This window comes from Crocodylus porosus, unplaced genomic scaffold, assembly GCF_001723895.1.
Source record: "Crocodylus porosus isolate Cpor-Errol unplaced genomic scaffold, CroPor_comp1, whole genome shotgun sequence".
Lineage (NCBI taxonomy): Eukaryota > Metazoa > Chordata > Crocodylia > Crocodylidae > Crocodylus > Crocodylus porosus.
Genome location: NW_017728921.1, coordinates 17,867,619 through 17,891,652, shown reverse-complemented (window position 1 = coordinate 17,891,652; position 24,034 = coordinate 17,867,619). Strand labels below are relative to the sequence as shown.

Below are 24,034 nucleotides of genomic sequence, written 5' to 3'. Positions count from 1 at the left end.
TATTAGAGCCGCTGTGTAGCTGTGGGGCATTGGACAAGTCTTCCGGCTACTTTGACCTGGCCCATCGCAGGGACAGGCACACTCGGAGCCTGGAGAAAACAGCAGCCGGAGTGCGACCAAGAAGAAAATTCGCACTGCGGCCAAACCGTACAGGTGACAACACAGGGTGCTTTGCAGGATGGCTCTCTGGCCTGGGCGGCTGGGGCTGCTCCTGACCGGAAGGCAGCCCAGCAGCGGGCTGCTCTTTGGAGCGGGCAGTGGACTTGGTGGGAGGAGGCAGATCCTTCCTCAGGAGAGGAGTAACATCAGCCTTCAATGCCCGACCTCCAGCGTGCGCATGCAAGGCAGCCTGGCCCCAACCGGCCTCCTCCCTTCAGCTCCGCTGCTCTGCAATGCCCTCTTCCCGTCTCCCACCTCCACCTTTGCAGCAGTAAAATGCAGCACTCGCACGGCGCATGCGCACAGCTCCCAGTCGGCTCCCCGGCCCGGCTATTTATAGCAAGTGACGTCACCTTGAAATAGAACGCGGGGGAGCAGCAGTGCCCCCCCGCTGGCTGGCCCGCGCCCCGCCCCTCCGTCCGCTGCACTCACACTGCGCAGGCGCGGGGGGCGGGCGCAGCGTGGGGCTGCAGCCGGCAGGGAAGGCGCTGCACACTCGCCGCACACGCTGCCGAGGGACGCGAGCGCGCTGTCGCCGCCCGGCAACGTTCCCTGAGCGCGCGGCGCCAACGGTCGTCAACGGTCGCGGAGCCCGCGAGGCAGCGCCCCCCCTCCCCCCATCGCTCGGCCCGGCCCGGCCGCCACCACTGACGCCGCCATGGGGGACCGCGAGCAGCTGCTGCAGCGCGCCCGCCTGGCCGAGCAGGCGGAGAGATACGACGACATGGCCTCGGCCATGAAGGCGGTGAGTGGGGCCGGGAGGCGGGGCTGGGGCCCCCCGTCCGGCCCGGCCCTGCTCTGCTTCGCGCCGCGTCCGCTGCCAGGACCTTCCCGCGCGCCGCCGGGGAAGCCCGGCCTCGACCTTGGTGGGGGTGGGGGGGTGCTGGGGAGCCCCCGGCGGGCGGGTCTGCTCCTTTCTTGATGCTGCTGCTGCTGCGCCGCCGAGGCAGGAGGTGCGGTCGGCCGGCCGGCCTTCCCTCCCTCAACATGGCAGCGCTCCGGGACCGGGCAGCCGCCGCGGATCCGCCTCTTCCCTCCTCTCCGTAGCCCGACGTCAGTCTCGTGCGGTCCCGTCCGCGGCCTGGGCGGCGGCGGATCTCGGACGGCAGCGGAGCTCGTGCATCGCGTGTCGCGGCTGTAGCGCAGCGTGCAATAAAATGGCAGAGCGCCCAAACCTCCCGTGTGCTCACCTCTTCTTCCTCGCCGGCCTGATCGCACAGCAGGGCTCTCTTCTTCTCTTCCTCTTATTTTTAAGGAACTTTAGCGACCTCATTACATCAGGTTTACACCTGCAGTGAAAGGCTCCCCCCATCAAAATGACACCCCCGCCCTTGCTTGTGGGTAGTGCAGTATAAATAACTGTTTCCTTCACAAAGGAGGTCATGTTATAGCAGAAGACAACCCAGTCAGGACCAGCTGGTTTTAAATTTGGTCTCAGTTGATTACAATCCAAAACAACAACAAAAAAGTCTTTTTTTCTTTTTTTTTTTTGATTGTGGCTTGTGTGGCCACCTTTATAGGTAGCTTTCATGTGTAGCCCAGCCTGCCCTGGAGCTCATCTCCTCCCTGATCAAAAGCACGTTTAGCTCTCTCTGCAGTACAGCGAGCAGTTACACAGGATGTGAGAGAGCATAGTAGTGACACACCCAGATTTGCTATTGGAAGCAAGTCTAGGCCATTTCAGAAATGGCTTTAATTACAGGTGAGATGTTCCATTCTCGAACAAGCCAAAAGGCAAGTTCTTGTGAAGTCTAGTGGTGATCTGGGAAAGTTGCCATGATTAAATCTGAGAAATGTATGTAGCCTAATGTCTATAGGTGGAGGGAAGAGGCAGCCGCTTTCAAAGGAAAGCTTGAAAATGGGAAACAAAAACAATAAACTGACTATCCTTCAGGAAATCCTACAAATAAAATGTAGTTGGTTAAATGTGTTTTTTTTTTCCCCTGATAATCCCTTTTAAACTGAAAATATTTTTATATTGTGTCTTGCTTCAAAATCGCTCTTTGTCTGATTTGTTTCCTTTACAAATACTGTATAGATGGCAGTGGTTTCCTTTTACTTTAGAACTCTGAAATCAAGTACTTGCTTCAATGGAACATGCTAATTGATTCATTCTTTAATGGGTCTCCTCTTCAAGGGTTGAATTTGAAACAAAATGAATAGGGTGATCGAAGAGTGTTTCTCTTATTTAAGCTGATGAAGTGACTGCAGTTTCTTGTATGCATGCAGTTCATGCAGTAAAATCTGGGTAAGTTTTCATTCCAAGGAAACAGCAAATAATGGTCTAGTGGTGAATTTATCAGAAGCTGACTGTCCATAATTTTCAACTCAATTGTCTTATGTATTTCAGTGGATTTTGTGAGAGGAAGTGAAGGAAGGTTTAAAACTTGTACAAATCATTGCATTATGTGGACACTTAAATTTCTGTACACCTAACATTTCCTCTAATTGCTGTGCGAACAATTGTTTAGAAAAAACACCATCTTTGTGTTGGGGGGTGGGAAATGGGAGGGCCACTAGGTAGTGGACATATTTAAAGGAGGAAATATTTCTTCTGTAATATAGAGTAGGCAATACTTGGTATGAAGTATTAATTTAAATGTATTTTCCAACTGTAAAAGGTTGTGGCTTAAAGCATAGTAAAACTATGGTATGGTTCAGGGAATACCAAGCTAACCTATTCCTTCAAGTATTGCAGGATTTTGTAGGGTTTAAAGAAAATTGTAATTGTTAATTTCAGTTTTGAGTGAAGATCAAGAAACCTGCCACTATATACTCTGGCAAGCAGCATTTCTGACTATTACCCATACCATGTGAAATAAAAAAGCTGCAACCTAAAGATATATCTATGAGAAGTGCAAGCAAATGTTCTACTGTGGTAAAATGGCATTCCTCCAAGGGGTGTGGCATCTTCTTTGCCCTAAACCCTGCTCTGGGACTTCAGCCAATTGAGATAATATTACATTTTGTACCAGAGTTCAGTTTTGAAATTCTCAAATTTTATTCTTTGATCAACAGCCGTTGGGGGGAGACCAAGGGAATACATGACAGTATGCTTCCCATGCAGGTACTGCACTTCACACTTTTGTCTGAAAAATGCTCTATGCATATAAAGATTCAGGGCTACATTAAGCACGTCCTTTATCTAGATTATTTTTGCGAATTAATTAAACTATTGGGTGTAATTGGAAAAAGCAGTCAAATTATGCATACCAGATTACAAAATGCATCGATTCTTTGCATTAGTGCAGTACGGGTGCACCTTTTTAAATATATTTAGGGTTCTCACTTCAAAGTTTCTTCTATCTTTGAATGCCCCAAACTTATTTTAATCTACTATATGTGCAGTGTTCTACCCCTTGGTTCTGTTTTCTTTCCAGTACTGGTGTCCCTTTGTGGTACTGAGGTATGCATGTATCTTTGGAGGAGTGAGCAAGGGTATGCCTTGGAGAGTGCTTCATGCTGGTTTGATGCTAAGCATTTTTCACTGTTCAGTTAAATTCAGTAACTGTTACTTTACTTAACCTGGGATGAACGTGAGCAACCTTAAGTCATTCCTAAGTTACTTGCCGTCATGTCAGGATTTCTAGGGTCACAGGCCCTCTGGTTCTTAATATTTCAATCTACCAGTGGAGTTTTGTTTTTTTTTTTTTAACTGTCCTTCAAGGTATAGAGCAGGGGTGGGGAGGGAACTGTTGAGAAGTATTGGAGGACTGTCAGCAACCTCTGTTCTCTCCACAAAGTCACCCTTACTAGGATGAATGAAAACAGTTATACTCTTCTTGCTGGGCCAGCAAACCTGGGTTGAAAGTACCTCTGGACTTGGATGAGAGTTCTATATGTGGGTGGGATGTGTATTAGCGTCTAAGTTAACACTGCAGTGAAGACTTCCCTCAGTGGCTTTATCATATTCTTTATCATATTAGTGCTGTTCCTTTTCACAGTAGTAATGAAAGAGCTGATGCTGAGGACCATCAGGTTGGGGGTAAGTTTACTCAGTGAAAAGCCTCAGTTAAGGGATGGCTATGGGTAAAATAGAGAAAGGGAAGGGGGCTGACTTTCTGCTTCTGAGTCAGTGTTTTTTACCTCCTTAAGGAGGTGGGGAGACTCCTTCGGAGGAAGATTTTGGTTGTGTTAAAGTACAATATGCCCTTGTATTCTGTATTGTCCACCTTCCTTGAAAGTCACTTGCTTTCTGTTGCTGCACCCACAGTCTCTCCTAATACAGCTGAGTTGCTTATACATACATGTGTGCAGGCCCAAGGGTCTCTGCTCATTGCTTAAGAACTAAATAAAAAATGTATGCAACTTGTTACTATGAAAGTCCTGTTAGACACCCACCTATATGAAACTTCTTGTAGCTTTCAAACTGAGTTAGAAAACTGGGTGGGAGTACCAAAATCCTTAGCTTACTACATTGAACAGCCTCTTGTGGGCAGAAGCTGCTGGTAGTTTGAGGGTCTCAGATTCTTCTTTCTCAGTGTTAGACATGTCTGAAGATGAAAAGCTGAGGTGAAGGTGGGGGTTCACTTGACCCAGGTTGCTAATGATGTAAATCAGATCTTCATAAAATCTGTGCGACTCTAAATGTGTGTGCTTATTACAATCTTACAGTTAGCTAAAGCATTGTCCAAATGGCTGTGGGGTCCAATTTGCGTATACTGATAAATACGAACCAATACTCTAAAAAGAACTTGTTATACTAAAAAAAGAATAAGAATTAAAAAAAAAAAATCTGATTATGACCATGATTGGGATTATTTATGTCCAAGAATGGTATTAATTTTTGGACTTGTAGATACTCTGGGGGGAAAAAACGTTCTCATGATGAGAGAAAAATGGTGGTGTCATAGTTAACTGATAGGCATCAGTAAAATAGGCTTAGTAGAGAATGAGTCACTTCTATCTGTTAATCAGGTTTAGTTTTATTGGTACCTGGAATGTTCTTGTTTTTCTTGCTATCTATAGTCTGGGGCAGGTGACACTGGAATTTCTGATGTTAGAAAGAAGTAGAGTAAATTTTACTTTGGGAAAACATTTTAGAGGTGCCTTAGACTACAAGAAGCAAAAAAAGCACAATTGTTTTTTAATGTCTTCTCAGGAAGTCAGGGCTTGGCTTCCTTCAAATAAGTGCCAATTTTCCTTTGTTGCACTGCCTTTGCATAGCCTCAGTGTGGGAGTTGCATACTTTGCCACATGACTTCCATAGTGTGGCAAGGACAATGTATTCTTAGAACAAATGGTATTAAAGAAGCCCTGTTTCTTTCATGCTGTCTTTGGATGTGGATAGTCTGGTTAGGTACCACTATGTTGCCATACTACCTTTTTCAAGAAAAAGATCTGTGAAAGGAAAAATAAGAACAGTCTTCAGACTTTCTCTGGCCATCTCTTAGGGCAAGGGTGGCCAATCTGTAGCATGAATGTCACAAGTGGCATGGGAAGCTTCTGCAAGACAGAGGAGGGAGGGAGTAGAAAGCAGAGTAGCAGGTGAGGAAGGGAAAAGGGATTGGCGTAGCACTTGGCACAGGTGTAGGGCTTAATTTGTGGCATGCTTGCCAAAAAGGTTGGCTCCCATTATTTCAGGATGCGATACAAAGATACAAGGACTGCTTGTCTCTGTTTGATCTGCTTTAAGTAATGGAAAATAATTGGATATACATGAGGATTCTTTCAGTCCTATGAACAGTGTCTGCCTATCTACTTCCAGAAATAGTTTGATAGATGTTCAGAGAATGATGACAGCAGCTTATGTGAATATCGGTGGAATCTGGCAGGCTCTCCTATTCAGTTGGATAAATAATTGTGAGAAAAACTTGAGAGTCTGAGTGTGTCATCAATCTGCATGGCGACATTCAGTTCTGTTTTTAATCAAATACATAAATTATTAGTGATGGAATTCTAGGTGTTGTTCATGCAAGTGACTCTAGGAAAGAGGATGCACCTTTCTCTTTCATGTACTATGTGCTCCCTTTATCTGTGTACTTGAGACTTGCTGATTAAATTGTATTGCACTTTTAAGTGTCATTGTGGAACTTTGTGATGCAGAATATGGTGACTCACTAACTGCCACCGATTGGGGGAGTGCTTAGTTCTATGTTCTTGTGATTGCCCAGGCTGCCATTTTCTTGGCAGGTACTATTCAGACATTAGGGCTGGAAGGGACCTTGTGAGATCCAGCCCCCTGCCCAAGGGGTAAGAAGTCAGTTAGGGTCAAAGGATTCCAGCAAGATAGACATTCAAATGTTTCTTGAAGGTGTCCAGAGTAGGTGCTTGCATTACCTCTGTAGGGGAGTCTATTCCAGGCCTTGGTGACTCTGACAGTGAAGAAGTTTTTCCGTATGTCCAGTCTAAAACAGTCTTGCAGGAGTTTGTGACAGTTGGTCCTTGTTTTCCCTTGGGATGCAGTGGTTAACAAGTGGAACCCAGATCCTGATCCCACACCCCTTATGTACTTGTAGGTTGCCACCAAGTCACCCCTGAGCCTACAGTTCTCCAGGCTGGAGTCCCATGGCCCTCAGCCTGTCTTCATAAGGCTTGCTCTCTTGCCCTCTGATCATGCTCATGGCTCTCCTCTGGACTCTCTCAAGATCTTCCACATCCTTTCTGAATTGCAGAGTCCATAATTGTATGCAGTATTCCAGCTGTGGCCTCACCAATGCCCAGTAGAGCAGGAGGATGACTTCCTGAGTCTTGCTTGAGATGCATCGGTAGATGCATGCCAGAGTTTTTTATTTGCTTTGCTGACTGCGGTATTGTTTTGGTGGTTCATGTTCATCTTGTCATCAGTCATGACCCCCAAGTATCTCTTGGCTGTGGTGCTAGTGAGTGTGGCACTGCCGAGCCTATAAGTGTGATGTGGCCCCCCCAACCGCCCTCCGAGGTAGAGCACCTTGCATTTCTCTGTATTGAAGGCCATCAGGTTTTCATCTGCCCACCTTGTAAGCCTGTTGAAGTTGGCCTGGATCACCAGCCTGTCCTCTAGCGTGGGCACTCTTCCCCATAGTTTGTTGTCTGCGAACGTAGCCAGTCACTTCTGACACCAGAGCCCAGATCATTTATAAAGACATTGAAGAGTACAGGTCCGAGAATGGAGCCTTGGGGGACACCACTGGTCACTGAAGGCCATGTTGATTTGGTTCTGTCAACTACCACTCTCTCTGGGTCCAACCTCAGAGCCAGTCCCCAGCCAGAGGTGATTGGTAGGGGGTGCACGTGCCCCCCTGATGGGGCTGGTGTCCCCCCCCACCCCGACAGGCTGGTGGTTTCTGCGGGTGCCCCCCCCAGATTCAGGAGGCACCAGTCACTCATCCCCAGCCATCAGACTGTAGGGTAGTCGAGGCTGCAGTTCCCCAATTTTTCTGTGGCATCATGGGACACCTGGTCAAAGGCTATTTAAAATTTTAAATATATGATATTAACTTCTTCCCCTTTGTCTAGGTGATGCATCATCTGGTCATAAAAGGAAATGTGATTGGTCAGGCAAGACTTGCCTGCAACAAACCCATGCTGGCTATCCCTCAGAAAGTTGCTTTCTGTTAGCCTGTTGAAAATGTTCCCTTTGGTAATTTTTTCCAAGATCTTTCCAGGGACTGAGGTCAAACTGACTTGCCTGTAGTTCTCTGGATCATCCTTCCTTTCTTGAAGATAGGCACCACATTGTCCCTCTTCAAATCACCAAGTACTTCACCTGAGCACCACAAGTTCTCAAATATCCTTGCCAGTGGCCATGCTATGATGTCTGCCAGTTCCTTTAGCATTCCTGGGTGCAGTCTGTCCAGACCAGCTCATTTGTGGGTGTCCAGCTTCTCAAGGTGTTCCTTCACAAGATCTACACCAGTGGTGGGTTTTCACCCTGGTCATCCTGCATCTCATCAAGCAGGGTGGTCCTTTTGGGCTGGTGAAAGACTGACACAGTAATCTTTAAGCAGGCAGGCTTTTTCCTGGGTGTCGGTTGTCAGCTGCCTCATTTGGGTTAGCAGGGGTCTAGTGATGCCCTTGTTTCTTTGTTTTTTGATGACCCACATATCTAAAGAAGGACCTTTTGTCCTTGATTCGTGTAAATGGAGTTCAGTAGGGACGTGCAAAACAAGCTGTATTCGATTTGGATTTGGCCTGAACTGGGGACAGTGATTTGATTTGGATCACTATCCCGATTTTGATTCAGCCAAATCTGAGTCTTAAGATTCAATGCTGATTCAGAGAATCAGGGGCTGTTGGAGCATCTCGGAGGAGAACATCCCTGGGAGCACTGTCGCATGGAGTGTGAGGAGCCCCTTCACCATGTTCCCCTTGTATTCTAACCCAGAGTGTCTCTGGTTGTCCTCCTTGGGTGCCAATCTCCATTTGTAGGGAAGTGTATTGCTCCTTCACATAGAAAGCTACATCCCCCGTCCCCCCCGCACCTTTTTCAGCATGATCTCTCCTATATAGATCATAGCTATCTATACCCATGGTCCAGTCATAGGAGGAGTCCCACCAGGTCTCCATTATCCCAATGAGATCGTAGTCGTTTCTGTTTAGAAGGAGGATTAGTTCCTCCTGTTTATTCCCCAAGCTCCTGGCATTTGTATACAGGCAAGCAGGTTGGAGGTCCTAGACTTCCTTACACATCCTTCATTGTGTTGTATTTGCTTTTATAAAATTCTGTAGCTTGGAACCTGGCTGTGGAGACCGGTTTTGCATCAGTTAAACTGTGAGACTTTATTGCTAATAGTGGTTGTAGGTAGGTCTACTGTATTCTAAATTTGTAACTATAGCTTGTGTAGATGTATGAAAGCTGGAAACCAGTGGCAGTGTATTTATCATGATATGCTTCAGCTGCCAAGTGTTTGCTCAGGATCTTGTGTGAACTTGTATGACCTTTAGTCAAAGCTGGATTACTGCAGGTACACTGCTGTTGGCACCCATGCTTGGTTGGTTAGGTCTGCAGGAGCTGCAGTTTGATCTCTAGATCTCTTTAAAGATTGATATCTCTAGAATAGGATGTTAGGTGATGATTTTCTCAGAGGTCTTTAGGCTCTGCAGGTTGGTTCTTCTGTGGTCTGACAGCCAGTTTTGTTGAACTTCAGGGACTGATGCAAATACTGCGTTTACTTAGTTTTTGCTTATAAGGAGGAGGATAGATGTATGATTGGAGGCTGTCTTGTGACTGGGGGGGGAAAAAAGGGGAAGGCTTTGAGTCTTGTGGGGTTTTTTGTTTGTTTGTTTTTGTTTTTTTGTCAAATGGGGTTGTAATTATGGACAAACTTGCAGTCTAGTACTTGGATTTTATGGCATTTTTTCAAGGTGACTATAAAATAAATCCAAAGAGTTAAAATAGATTGGAAGAAATATTTTGGAATCTTTCTAGGTGGTTTGCATTACCATAAGATGGCAGTCTCTGGAATATGAGCTGCACTGAGCATATGTTGGGAAAATGCACTGATTGAAACCTACTATAAGGCTAGGTTAGTGCAGCCAGTCTGAATAAGTTTGTTCCCATTGTGCTCAAACACCAACTCTGTTTCAAGTCACAGTAAACCATTACATCAAATGCATTTCAAGTTCTCTTTACTCCTACATCTGAGCAATACCTCTTTTTCTCCATTACCAATTATTCCCATTTCTTCATGAGCCCTGGATATCTGGCAGACATCACCAAACTTCTATGTAGCTGAGACTGTCACCCCCTCTCTGTCTGCTGCATGTGATTAGCATGGCCTTGCCCTCTATGGGGTGGAGATGGAACAAGCAGCCCTGTGCTTCATATGCATGTATGTTTTTGGAGGGTTCCAGGACTCATGACAAGAACAACTGATTCCGCTTGCAAGTGAGGGACTAATTAGCATGTGGATTTTGGAGGGGGGAGGGTATCTGGAGTACACACAGATACTGAGCAATGCTGTGGGTTACCATGCCTTTACATGCTGTTGACTCTGTTGGGGCCCAGTCCGATGAACTATACATGATACGTCATGAACCTTTTGGCTCTGGACTAATATCATACACAGTTTGTACTAAGTATAACTAGTGTAGCTTGCTGCACAGGTTTGTTGCCCAGGCAGAGGTCACTTTAGAATGGAATTGTGTAGTAGTGGGTGCAGACCTGTCCAATGCACTGCAGACAGCACACCCCATGAGACTATTATAGCCTCCCAGTGGGAGGATCTTGGCTACATATCTACTTTATGGAAATGGGGGGACTTTTCCCCAGCTTGCTCCTGTGTTTGGCTATGGGCAAGTGAGACTTGGGGGCATCCGAACTACAAGACCTCTGAGAGTGAGCCTGCATGTAGGATGGATTTGGGAGTATCTGAAGCCCCAGGCTGAAAAGTCTGGGATGGAGGATACTTACCAGTGGTAGCGCCACATGAATTTGAACTATTGAGTTCTGCTGAGTCGATAGGATTTGGAACTGATTTGGTCAGGTAGGAGCTCCCATAGTGAAGCTGTGCGTGTGGACTTGCTGGTGAATCAGAGTTGTGGCAAACCTATGTAGCAGGAACCAGGCCTAACTACACTAACCTCAAAAATTATATACCAGGCTGTCATACTAAGTGGCAGACTCCCATAAACTGCAGTCTAAAAATCTCCCTCTGTCTATCGCCTAACATTTAACAGGAGAAGAAAATTGTTGAGTCATATGTTGCAAGGTACAAGATGTTTCTTATTGTAGTGGTGCTTGGGACTCTGTACACACCCAAAACAAAAGGACAGCGCCTTCCAAATATAGTGCTGCAGCCCTATTTTCAAAAGCGCAGTCTGAAAGGTAACACCATAACAGGTGGCCAGTGATTACGGTCAAGTGGTAGAGTGCAGTGATTGTCAACCTGTCTTGTTTTTACTGTTTAAATACATACATTTTCAATTTGAAGTAAGGACAAAGGGAAAGAGAGAAACTGAGGGCAAGGAAAGTAAGAAAGAATGGAGGTAAAGAGTAAAAAGTATGGATGTGAAAGGTTACAGTAGTTATAGACATCCTATACAACCCTTAACCTTGAATTGTAAAGCATTTCCTAATTAACCAACCTAACAGCTGCCAATCTGAATATTGCTGCCCAAATGAGACTCATCTCTTACTTATCCAAGTATCTCACAACTTCAGTACTCTTTAATTGTATGTGTAGACATTCTCTCAATACCTCAACAATAACAGACCTAAAGATTTACTGTAATCAAGCTTATTGCTGTGGAATACTATAATGTTATCAATATCATTGAGGTCAAGAGCTTAGTGAGATTACAAAAAGGATTAGACACTTAAAACTCTAGATGTTACCTATATTGAATGAGAGAATTTTTTAAGGAATATAAGCCCTCATGATACCTTGCATAATCCAGTCACTAAGAGAGCATGTAATAAATCTTTTGAGGTCATGGGGTTAGAAGGGACCTAAGGAGTCATGGAATCACAGAAAATTAGGGTTGGAAGGGACCGCAGAAGGTCAAAGCAGGACCATCCCCAACTAGATCATCCTAGCTGAGGCTTTGCCTAGCTGGGTCTTAACCTTCAAGGACAGATATTCTGCAGCAGGGGTGGGCAATTATTTTGGGCAGAGGGCCACTTACTGACTTTTGGCAAGCTATTGAGGGCCACATGACAAGCAGCCCAGGCCAGATATAAATACTACTTTTCTAAATTTTTTTAGCAGCCCTGCAGGCCACATAGAATGGCCTGGCGGGCTGCATCCAGCCCCCAGGCCGCATTTTGCCCACCCCTGTTCTACAGCCTCTCTGGGTAGCTTGTTCCAGTGTTTTACTACCCTCCTTGTGAGAGTTTTTTCCCCAATATCTAACTTCTCTTGTTGCAAACTGCACCCATTGCTCCTTGTTCTGTTCTGCCACCAGAGAACAGTCTAACTTCATCTTTTGTCACTACTCTTCAGGTAACTGAAAGCTGTTCATAGATTCATAGATGCTAGGACCTCAGCAGATCATTGAGTCTGACCCCTCTGCCTAGGCAGAAAAGAGCACTGGGGTCAGCCTATCCAGCCTTCTCTTAAAGACCCCCAAGGTAGGGGACAACACCACCTTCCTTGGAAGCCCATTCCACATTTTGGCCACCCTTACTGTGAAGAAGGTTTTCCTGATATCTAGCCTAAATTTGCTCTGTCAGTTTGTGACCATTGTTCCTTGTTACCCCAAGAGGCACCCTGGTGAACAGAGTATCTCTGATCCCTTGCTGCATCCCCCTAATGAATTTGTAGGCAGCCACAAGATCATCTCTCAGCCTTCTCTTGTGGAGGCTGAAGAGGTCTAGGTCCCTCAGTCTCTCCTCATAGGTCTTGTCCTGTAAGCCCCTAACCATACGAGTGGCCTCCTCTGGACCCTCTCGAGTCTATCAACATCCTTCTTGAAGTATGGCACCCAAACCTGGACGCAATACTCCAACTGCCAATGCCGCATAGAGGGGAAGTATCACCTCCTTGGATCTATTTGTCATGCACCTCCTGATGCGTGATAAAGTGTGGTTAGCTTTGCTGATCATTTCATCACACTGGTGACTCATGTTCATCTTGGAGTCCACTATGACTCTGAGATCCCTTTCCACTTCTGTGCTGCTGAGAGGGTCACTTCCCAGCCAGTAGCTGTGCTGGATATTTTTGTGCCCTAGGTGCACCACTCTGCACTTGTCCTTGTTATGCTGCATCCTGTTGTGTACTGCCCACTTTTTTAACCTGTCCAGGTTTGCCTGCAATCGTTCCCTACCCTCTGAAGTGTGCACTTCAACCCACAATTTAGTATTGTCCACAAACTTGGGCAGAGTACACTTCACACCCACATCCAAGTCACTGATGAAGATATTGAAGAATGTACAGGTCTAAGGACCAAACCCTGTGGGACCCCACTATCCACCTCCTTTACAGGTCAATGCCAACCTGTCTACTACCATTTTCTGGGTGCGACTGCTAAGCCAATTTGCCACCCACCAGACCGTGTAAACATCTATGCCACAGTCTCTTAATTTATTTATGAGACTAGAATGAGATACCGTATCAAAGGCCTTGCTAAAATCCAAGAAAATGACATTCACCTCTACTCCTGCAGCTAAGCATTTTGTGACCCTGTCATAAAATGAAACCAGATTGGTCAGGCATGATCTACCTGCTACAAATCTGTGATGGTTTCCCTGCTGCATTATTTTTCCTGCTGGACTCTCACAAATATGATCCTTTATAACCTTTTCAAAGACCTTTCCAAGAATGGAGGTGAGACTTGACTGGCCTATAATTACTTGGATCTTCCTTTCTCCCCTTCTTGAAAATAGGGACCACATTGGCCCTTTTCCAGTCCTCTGTGACCTGACCCAAGTGCTCAAACAACTGTCCATGCCAGCAGTTCTGCTATGACACAGGCCAATTCCTTCAGTACCCTCAGATGCACCTCATCCAGGCCTGCTGACTGGAACCCATCCAGTTCATCCAAGTGACTGCACCAATTCACCGTTGATAGTTGGTAGGCTGGTATCTCTCTGCCCATCTAAGAACCCAGTAGGAGACTTATTTTGAGCCCTGTTCAGGAACACTGAGGCAAACAACTCGTTCAAGAGCTCAGCCTTGTCCCCCCTCTCTGTCACTAATTGCTCCTCCTTGTTTAGTAGGAGTTGTATGCTGCCCTGCACCTTCCTTTTGTTCCCACATACCTAAAAAAAAGGACTTTTTTTTTGTCTTTAATTTGTGTTGCTAGCCTCAGCTCTGTAGTTGCTTTGGCCTTTCTAATTGTCTCCCTGCAAGTGCGGGCAAAGTAGGTATGTTTCTCCTTGGTAGCTTCCCCCTGCTTCCACCACCTATATGCCTTATTTTCTTCCCTTATGCTCCCCTGGATTTCCCTGTTTAGCCAAGGAAGGTTTTTTGGCTCTTTTCCCCTTTTTCCCTCGTACTGGGATAGTCTCCCTCTGTGCCTGAAGGATCGCTTCCTTTAGGAATGACCACCCTTCCTGGACTCGCATCTCGCCTGTACTCTTCTCCTGCAGTGCGTTGTTGACTAGACTCCTAAGCACACTGCAGTTAGCCTTCCTAAAGTCTAGCACTTCCACCCTATGCTGTATGGTGAATTTGATTGGTGGTCACTGTCCCCAAGGTGACCACGAATCTGCAGTTCCCCTATCAAGTCCTCCCCTGTAGCCAACACCATGTCCAGTAAGGCATTCCCCCTAGAGGGACTATATACCTCCTGTATTAAGTGAAGGTCCTGCATGCAGATTAAGAACCTATGTGAACAGTTGGATTTGGCAGACTGCTTCTCCCAGCATATGTCAGGGTAGTTTAGGTCCCCCATGACAACCACATCCCTAGATAGTACAGCCTCTGAGAACTACCTCAAGAATTCCAAGTTTAGCTTTTCCTCTTGGTGTGGTGGTCTCCTGCTTGTTCTCCATGCTCCTAGCATTAGTATAGAGACACTTCAGCTCTCTGAATGGTGCCTTTGGTGCCCTTCCCCACATTCTGATGCCCAAAGGGCCCCTTGGTAGTTACGTGGAGTATACTGCTGCATGCCTCGCAGTTTGTAAGTTCTAGACTCCATCTCCTGCCGCCCTGTCATACTTAGTTTAAAGCCCAATGTAGAAGGTCAGCCAACTTGTAACATAAGAGACTCTTATCTTTTGTGGAGAGATGAAGTCCTTTGCATCCCAGGAGGACCCTCATACGGACATGTGGATCGTGGTCCAGGAAGCCAAAACCTGCATGATGGCACCAACTTCAGAGCTGTGGGTTGACTTTCCTGATGCAGGTGATGTGATGCCTACTGCGACTGCTGACTGGGGGGATTGATGAGAAGACCACCTCTGCTCCCCATCTTCCTAAGCCTGGTTCCCAGAGCCCTGTAGTCACTTATGATATGGGCTGGACTACTCCTGCTGCATAATTTGTTCCCCATGGATGAGGACCATAGGATAGTTGTCGGAGGGCCAGATGGGGTCAGGAATTCTTGCTGTAACGTCCCTGATCCTGACTCTGGGGAGGCAGCAGACCGTACATGCCATGGGATCCAGATGACAGATGGGTCCCTCGGTTCCTCTCAGCGAGGAGCTGCCCACAATGATGGCGCAGTGTCACTTCTGCTTACCTGGCCAGCCCTCAGCTCGCTCAGTGATGGTGGCAGGCCCCTCCAGTGCACTTCCCCCACCGCACACCCCTCCAGTGCAGCCAGGGCCTCATTTGTTCCCCAACTGCACCAGAGGAGCTGTCTTTGGGGTGAGAGGTCTGACCCCTGAGAGATGACCATTCTCCACTCACCAGCATCTGCTTCAGGGCATTCCCTCGCACCTTCTCTGCCAGGAATCTTGTCCTGCAGAGAATGAAAATAGCCATTAGTCTCTTCAATTGCCCTGATCCCCTGCAGCCTGCTCACCTCTGCCTGGAGTTCCCTCACCTGCTCCTCCTGGGCCTCAATCTGGACACATGGGACAGGCAACCCCTGGCCCCCACACTATTCCCAGGCCTCAGAGGTCCCGCCAGGCAACTCCCACAGGCCAGGGCACTGCTGACCTGTCTAGGTGGAGGCCTCACAGGAGCTCTCGGCCAGAGGCGGCAGCAGCAGGGCAGGGGCCCTGGCTGCGCTCCGTGTCGCCACCCCGCTAGTAGCCCCCTCCTCATTCGTTTACCTGAAGCCTCTGCCAGAAGCTCCTGTGTACTCCTGCCCATGAACTACTCCCCTGTTGGCAGTCCCTGTTCACTGGCTTCCTGGTCACCTGGGGAGTCTCCTTTTATACCCTTCTGGGCCTGGGCTGACTCAAGCCCAGGCAGCAATCGCACAGTCATTGTTATTAAATCCCCTCTTAGTCTTCTCCAGACTAAATAAGCCCCGTTCCCCCAGCCTCTCTTCAGAAGCCGCAGCCCCCTAACTGTTTTTGTTGCCCTCTGCTGGACTCTCTTCCATTTTCTGTGTGTGTGTGTGGGGAAACAACACCGGTATTCCAGATGTGGCTTTACCAGTGCAAAATACAGGGGAATAATCACTTCCCTCAATTTCCTGGCAACACTTCTAATGGAGCCCAATATGCTGTTAGCCGCCTTTGCAAAAAGGGCACATGTAGTCTCTCTATGAGTACAGAATACATTATTTCCATGTGATCCCCTTCAAGTACCTGTCTTGCTTATTTGAAAACCATAAATGAAGATTACACCATTTCCCTGGGCAGAGCTTGTTTTGTTGTCCTACTGTTTTGATAGTAACTTTTTTTTTCCTGCCATCTAATCTAAATTTGCATTTCAAGAAATCATTCAGCAAAACTATGGAAGATCAAATACAAACTTTCCTATGTTATATCTGGTAAAAATTCAGTAAAAAATAGTCTCTCATATAGATTGCCTCAAAGTGATCACGTGCAGTCTTTGGAACTTAGTCCCCAGGCTGTAGGATCAATGTATTCTGGGGAAAAAAAGGTATGGAGGCTAGGCTTTAAGAAAATAACTATATGAAGGTGGCTGTTATTACTGTCTATTGATACTGGATAACAGTTCTTTCAGTGGCTGTTCTAATTTGTAATGAGATACTCTTCTTGAAATATTCATTGGTTAATGAGATTGTCTGGAAATGGCAGAATTATTGAAATCTCAAGCATTTATTTGTAACATTTAACTTCCCAATGTCAATATGCCTCTATTGTGTAAATATAAATCTTGTGTTTAATGGTTATAAAATCAATTTAACTAGACTAGGATGGGGGGTCAGGCCAGTATTTTCATGGTTGCCGTAAGATTTTCACAGTGCCATTAGTAAATAGGAATGTGAAAGGTTAAAGGATTAATCGTTTAACCAATGAGTGCGATGATAACCAGTTAGCTTACTGGTTATCCTTTAGCTTGGGGCTGGTGCTGTCTGGCAGGGAAGGGAAGCTGCAGTGTCCAAACAGGAATCGGGCAGCAGGGTAGGGAAGAATGAGGGGGGAAGAGGGCAGGGGAGACTAGTACCCATAGCCTAAAAGAAAAATAGGAGCAATTGGCTGCTCATTCACAGATGCTCCCTCCCTCCCTCCCAGCACAAGGCTTCAGGCTGTGTTGTCTGGCTGGGCTTTCTTCCTCCCCCCAGTCAAAGGGCCTGGGCAGCAGCTGTGTCTGAGCTGCTGTTATCAGTTAATGGTTTAACCGGTATAGTCATAGGAGGTTAAACAAATATTTCTTTTAAACAATATTTACATCCCAATTAGTAAATTATACTTAATATGGTAAACAATATAAGCTGGTAATACAGTGCATGCATTAACCAAGAAACCCACCCATTTCAGGATCTCCATTTGATAACTTTGCTAAACTAGAAATAGTTCTAAATTTATCTGTGGGGCCTATAGAAATATTCATAGATTGTAAGCCTGGGAGGGGTCTTAGAAGATCGTTGAGTCCAGCTTCCTGCACCGAGCAGGAAAGGTAACTGGGGGTCAAGTGACCCCAGCAAGGTGACTGTCTAGTCTCCTCTTGAAGATTTCCAGGGTAGGTTGATTGCACCACCTCTGGAGGGAGCTTATTTCACAGTCTGGACACCCTGACTGAAGAAGTTTTTTCTAATGTTGAGCCTGAATCGGTCTTCCAGGAATTTGTGGCCATTACTCCTTAATTTTCCCTGCGGATGATGCCCTGGTGAACAATTACTCTCTGAGCCATTGATTTAATCCCCTAGTGTAGTGGTAAGCTGCTACCAGGTCCCCTCTCAGCCTTCTTTTCCTCAGGCTGAGGAGTCCCAGATCCCTCAGCCTTTCCTCGTATGGCTTGCTTCTTAAGACTGATCATATGAGTGGCTCTTCTTTGGACTCTCTCGAGCTTGTCTACGTCCTAGTTAAAGTGTAGTGCCCAAACTGTACAGTACTCCAGCTGTGGCCTCACCAGTGCTGAGTAGAGCGGAAGAATCCCCTCCCTGGTTTTGCTGGAGATGCATTGATTGATGCATGCAAGAGTATTATCTGCCCTACTGGCTACAGCATCACACTACCAGCTCCTATTCATACTGTGGTCTATTACCCCCAGATCCCTTTCATTCGTGGCGCTAGTTAGTTTGGTGCTGCCAAGTCTGTAGGTGTGTTGGGGGTTGCTTGTCCCAAGGTGGAGCACTTTATATTTCTCGACGTTGAACACAACATCTCAACACAAAGTTAAAATGAAGAGAAGAAAATCAAATGTTTTCTAAGCATTCATTATTCAAAGATAATACATTTGCTATAAGACAGGCCCTATGAGGCGTGACTGAGGGACCTGAACCTGTTCACTCTCAGCAAGAGGAGGCTGAGGGGGGACCTGGTGGCTGCCTACAAACTCATCGGGGAGATCAACAGCAAATAGGTAGAGTCCCATTCTCCCCAGCACCACCTGGGGTGACAAGGAACAATGGTAATAAGCTGATGGAGAACAGGTTTAGGTTAGAGATCAGAAGCCAATATTTTACGGTTAGGGTGGCCAAAGGCCAAAATTTGGAACCAACTTCCCAGGGAAGTTGTCCTCACCCCTACCTTGGGCAAATTCAAGCGGAGGTTAGATGATCACTGGTCTGGGGTCTTGTGAACCCAGCATTCACTCCTGCCTGTGGCAGGGAGTCAGGCTAGATGATCTGTTCAGGTCCCTCCTAACCCTAGCTACTATGAAACTGTAAGACATGCAATATTATAGTAATGTGTATTTTAATACTTTATACTCCATGGGGAAGCTTTGGTTGCTTAAGCTTTCCAATTTACTCTGTGGAAATTGAAATTTCTTGCCTAGCTTCAGATCTCAAGTTGCTGCCCCTTGTTTTCCATGGGGAAAAAAATCTAATTGTAGATTGCAAATATTGTTCCCTAGGCAGCTGAAAAACCTGCTGTAGAGCAGAGGTTCTTAGTCTTTTAGAGTCAGGGCACCCTCCGTAACTTTTGTGAATTAAGTGGCACCCCATTTAAAAAAAATATGGTATCTGTTACAGTACTTACTTCCTTGCAGGGGAGCAGCTGGGCAGGGAGAGCCTGAGCCTTCCTTTATCTGCCTTTCCCTTTATGTATCACTTATCTTTTCACACTTTCTGGTGCAACCTTCAAAGGATCTTGCAGCACCCCAAGGTGCACTGGCATTCTGGATGAGAATCGCTGCTGTAGAGCATTATGGCCTGTTTGTCATGTGGAATCTGAGCATACTGACTGCAGCACACTCAGTTCTGCTGAAGGTACTGGGTGTAGAAGAATGATAAGGACAGTGTGGTAGAGTCCAATACTGTTTTGCCCTTTCTAATACTAAACTGCTTGGCCATCAGACACCTTTGAATTCAACTAGATAAGTGTGACCCTCTAAGACTTGGCTGTTTTTCCTCATGAATGGTTTTCCATTTCCCCAGTTTAGTAAATGCTGCTCAGTGGTTATGCTTAGTAAAAGTTCTGTGAAATACTTAAAAGTATAATAGAAATGTTCACAATTGGCATAGTGTTGCTATGATACCACAAGAAATAACATGCAGATTTCTCATGTTCTTAAATTGGTCTTGCATTCGGGACTTCTGTTCTGATACCACAAATCAGTTCCTATCCAGAAGGATTTTTTTCTCTTACAATTTAATTTGGTGTGATGGAAATAATGAGGATTGTATTTCCCTGTTTTTTCAAATCCAAGTTAAGTTAATCTTTGTGTATGTTTGCAGGTGACTGAGTTGAATGAGCCCCTCTCAAATGAAGACAGAAACCTGTTATCTGTGGCCTACAAGAATGTGGTTGGTGCTAGACGATCTTCCTGGCGTGTTATCAGTAGCATAGAGCAGAAAACAATGGCAGATGGAAATGAAAAGAAGCTAGAAAAGGTTAAAGCATACCGGGAGAAGATTGAAAAGGAGCTGGAGACCGTCTGTAATGATGTTTTGGCCCTCTTAGATAAGTACTTAATTAAGAACTGCAATGACTTTCAGTATGAGAGCAAGGTCTTTTATCTGAAAATGAAAGGAGATTACTACCGCTACTTGGCAGAAGTGGCTGCTGGTGAGAAGAAGAACAGTGTTGTGGAGGCTTCAGAGGCTGCCTATAAAGAGGCTTTTGAAATCAGCAAGGAGCATATGCAGCCCACTCACCCAATTAGGCTTGGGTTAGCACTCAACTTCTCAGTGTTCTACTATGAAATCCAGAATGCCCCTGAGCAGGCCTGCCTTTTAGCCAAACAAGCCTTTGATGATGCCATAGCAGAGCTGGACACACTAAATGAGGATTCCTATAAGGACTCCACTCTTATCATGCAGTTACTTCGAGACAACCTCACTCTGTGGACAAGCGACCAGCAAGATGAAGAAGCAGGAGAGGGCAATAACTGAAGAGCTTTCATCCCTGCTCTCTGTCATCTACTTGAGCATCCCCATCATCACCATCACCAATATTTCCATGCCACAGTCACACTAAATATTTAGAGCTAAGCATATCTGTATTGTCAGCACAGCTGTTGAGATCTGCTCTCTACTTTATGAGGAAGCAGTTTCAGACAAGTCTTCATGGGCACTGCTGGATTGATTGATTTTTATCAGCCCCATTTATCATAGTTGCACTTAAATAGTGCAGAAAGGTGCAGATTAAATGAGGCATTTTAGTTTGCCTGTTGATTATAAAATATGGGCAAGAATTATGGAAAGTGATAGTAAATCAGAAATCTAACCTTAATTTTTCCATTTAAAACAAGCTGATAGTGTTTTGTTAAGCAGTTCATCTTGTGCATGCACAGTAAGTTATCCACCCCCTAAATACCTTCAGCCAATGAAAACAGTTAAGCTGATGTGAAGTGACAACTCAATCCTATTCATCAGTTTACAATAAACTGTTTAAAATGTGAGGTTTCAGTAGCAACTTGTTTTTTGCCTCTAATTTATGTGCACAGACTTTCTTTTAATGCAATGCATCTACTTAAAATTTTGATACCTGTAACTTTTTTTTTTGCAGTTGTTTTAAAGAATCATGATTTTTATTTGTAAACTCCTTGGCTGTTTAGTTGTCTTCTTTGTATTCTGAGAGCGCCATATCAATGTTAGCCCATGTTAAGATGGATGACTATGAGATGCCAGACATTCTAAATTAAATGTTTTGGAACTAAATGAATAAAATAAAATGCTGCTTTGGGGATATTATCTCTACATAAGCTATCCTGTCTTCTTTTAAAAAGAACCAGAGACTTAGTGCTGCATAACATGTCTTATTTAAACAAATCAAAGGTTTAAAATTGTCCTGATACACTAAAGATAATGTACAGATCCCGTCTTACGTACTTTATGGCGGTCACCTATATGTAAGGGAGGCAGCCAATTGTATACTCAGTAAAGCAGCTTCAAAATGCAACTGTAATTCAGTGCTATTAGTGGTTATGAAGTTCTAAAGAGCATTGCTTGTTGATGCTTGTTAGTTGATTCTGTTAATAAAGACTTCTAGATCTCTTTCCTGAGAGCTTATTCATGCACAGTTCACAAATTCTGATTTTAATTCCCTTTAGCATTATCTTCCACTTTTCTGTACAAATTGAATTAATGTTGTCTTTAAGAGATGCCTTTTGGACTTCCCTTATCTTGACTATAGTCTCCAAATTTCATTTTTTGTTATTTGTTGCTATGCAGTGATTACTTGCCTAATTCTCTACTAACATTTAGGATACTCCAAGTCTGAAAACTGTGTAGACAGAAGTTAGCTCATGCTGATCTCCGCTGCTTTAGCTACAGGTAGGTAAGCTAGCTAGTCTAATCTAGGTTGAGTTTGTTCTACATTAGGTTGTAGTAAACTAACTGCTGGATAGACTTATCTAGTCTCACAGTCTTGTGAAAAATCAGAATATTACTCCGTAATGGGGCATCACTTGTAATGCCATATTTTAAATTCACTGTGAACCCCTAAAGAACATGTGCTTTCTAGCCATCCCTAGGAGATTCTCATTCTGTTGGATGTTGTTTGGATGGCTCAGTTTCTACTAATAAACTGAATATAAGATTTTGTTATTCCTGGGGACCTGGCCAGCCAACTGTTTGGAAATCTTGTGGAGCAAAACTACTTGATACCTTGCCTTTTCCACCAGGTACCCACAACAAGTGAATCGTGCAGATGGGGAGAGGAAGGGCATTTTTACGTGATGAACCTACCTTTTGCTGTCTGATTTCCCTTTCCTGCAAAGTTGTAGTTTTTTTTGTGAAGAGTTGCTCTTCATAGTGACATCATCCTAAATGTGGCCTAATTCAGGACTTACCAAGTCCATTTACATGTTTTCTATCACCTCAGCTTATCTGTTGCACTACTAAAAGAAGTCCTACAGTCTGCTTACACGATAATGTAAACATTCATAATACTGTCAACTGCTTGCTATCTATGTCTCCATTTAAAATGAATTCAAGTATTTCTTCTAATAAGTTGTGGGGCAGAGAGAATAGTAGTACTGGTCAGGTCACACGTGCATTTGTTAGGAGGGAGAAGGGACAATTTAAGAAGCAAGCTGTTGGATAGGCTAGTAGTTTACCCAACATGGAGTTTGAATTCTGGAAAGAAGAACCTTGCCCAGTGGAAAACAAGTGAAAAGAAGACCCTAGCTAAAGGTAAGTAAACACCTGCTGTGGGGTTCGCAGACTGGGAAGAGTAACTGAGGTAGTCAAGCTGAGAAGAGTAAGGCTGGTACTTCCTTCATATGTCTGCAGGGGGAAACTCCCTGTTCAAATTCCACACTAAAAGCTTACTGACAACTCATTACCAGGGATTTTCATATCCTTCTTCATCAAAGTAACTTTTAAAATGTTAGCTATGATAGATGAGACTTGATTTACAATTAATTTTTATAAATCAGTGACTGGACCACTGATTTAAAAAATGTACTTTGCCTTAACTTGCACCTGTCAAAGTAATTAATGATTTCATCTAAGAAACTCCCTTTTTTTGAAGAAGACCAGTGCTTTAGCCATTATTTGTCTTTCTCAAATACTGTGTTTCTGTCTGTTTGCACTGCCAAAAACAAAAGTAAAACAAGCTTTACTCCATCTACAAAGTAACTCTGATCAGGTATTTTTTCATTTGTTTAAAAAAATCATTACAAATATTAAGCTTTTTCTGCCATCTTACGTTTCTGGTTACCTCTTTACTCATTGGTATGTAAGCCTCTGCTTAGATTTCTGTGGACTTTGTTTTTCCTGTACTTGCAGCAATTTTTTTAAGAAATGGAAAAATAAATAGCCGCACCCCTTCTAATCTTCATACCATCCTATCCACATTTTCCTATGCTTTTAGTCCTGTGGGAGTTAGAATTCTGCTTTTATACTATTTTGGCCCAAATATACTGTTTAGCTGCTGTTTTTAGTATATCAATAAGGCTGCTGGGGAGATGCCATTCTAACCAAAAAATTACAAGTGTGGAAGACTTTGTTTATTTTTTAGTCTGATTAAGTTTGGAAAACTTTTTTGGCCTCATCCCTCATTTTTACAAATAAGAATGCTGTACCCACTAATGTAAAATGTCTTGAACACTCAAATAGTAAGTATAGCTGGTTATGTTAGCTTAGAAAAAATGAATTTCCAGACTCTTACTACTAGTTTAAACAGTTAATAGCTTTCCTGTGCTGTAACTGTTTATATGGCTTCCACTCCTAATGGGCTTATACTCTGTGCCCCAGAGACTGGATTTTTTTGGGCCAACAGTGTTTACTGGGACCATGCCTGCCCAGATGCATACATGTAATGACTCTTCAGTCATCCCACCCCATCCTGTGTTATAAGAGACAGAGCAGGCTCATCTTACTCTTATAGGCCAAGTACAGACAGTCAAAAAGCCCAAGGCTGAATTGATTCAGCCTCTGCAGGTTAGTCGAAGCTGCAGAGATTAAATTGAAACAAGTCAACAGACATTTACCTTTGATTCAGGAATGCTGCCACATGCCTGCAGTGACTCAGGCTAGACAGGGCGAGAGTGGGGGAGGGGGTGCTAGAGCATGGCTCTGGCATGTAGCCAGGATG

The 24,034-nt window shown here is 44.8% G+C and overlaps 1 protein-coding gene across 1 annotated transcript; it reads left to right on the top strand.

Annotated features, from left to right (window-relative positions):
• Nucleotides 1-617: 617 nt before the first annotated feature.
• YWHAH (tyrosine 3-monooxygenase/tryptophan 5-monooxygenase activation protein eta) lies at nt 618-21,192 on the top strand. Its single transcript, XM_019539167.1, has 2 exons — nt 618-904; nt 19,729-21,192. The coding sequence occupies exons 1-2, from the start codon at nt 818-820 to the stop codon at nt 20,383-20,385; spliced, it is 744 nt and encodes a 247-aa protein (XP_019394712.1). The 5' UTR covers nt 618-817; the 3' UTR covers nt 20,386-21,192.
• Nucleotides 21,193-24,034: the final 2,842 nt, after the last annotated feature.

What these genes read in the sequence shown, in the direction of transcription:
- YWHAH (XM_019539167.1), top strand. Translation starts at nt 818, where the DNA reads ATGGGGGACCGCGAGCAGCTGCTGCAGCGCGCCCGCCTGGCCGAGCAG. An exon ending in TGGCCTCGGCCATGAAGGCG is followed by an intron (nt 905 to 19,728) that starts GTGAGTGGGGCC and finishes GTATGTTTGCAG; the next exon opens with GTGACTGAGTTGAATGAGCC.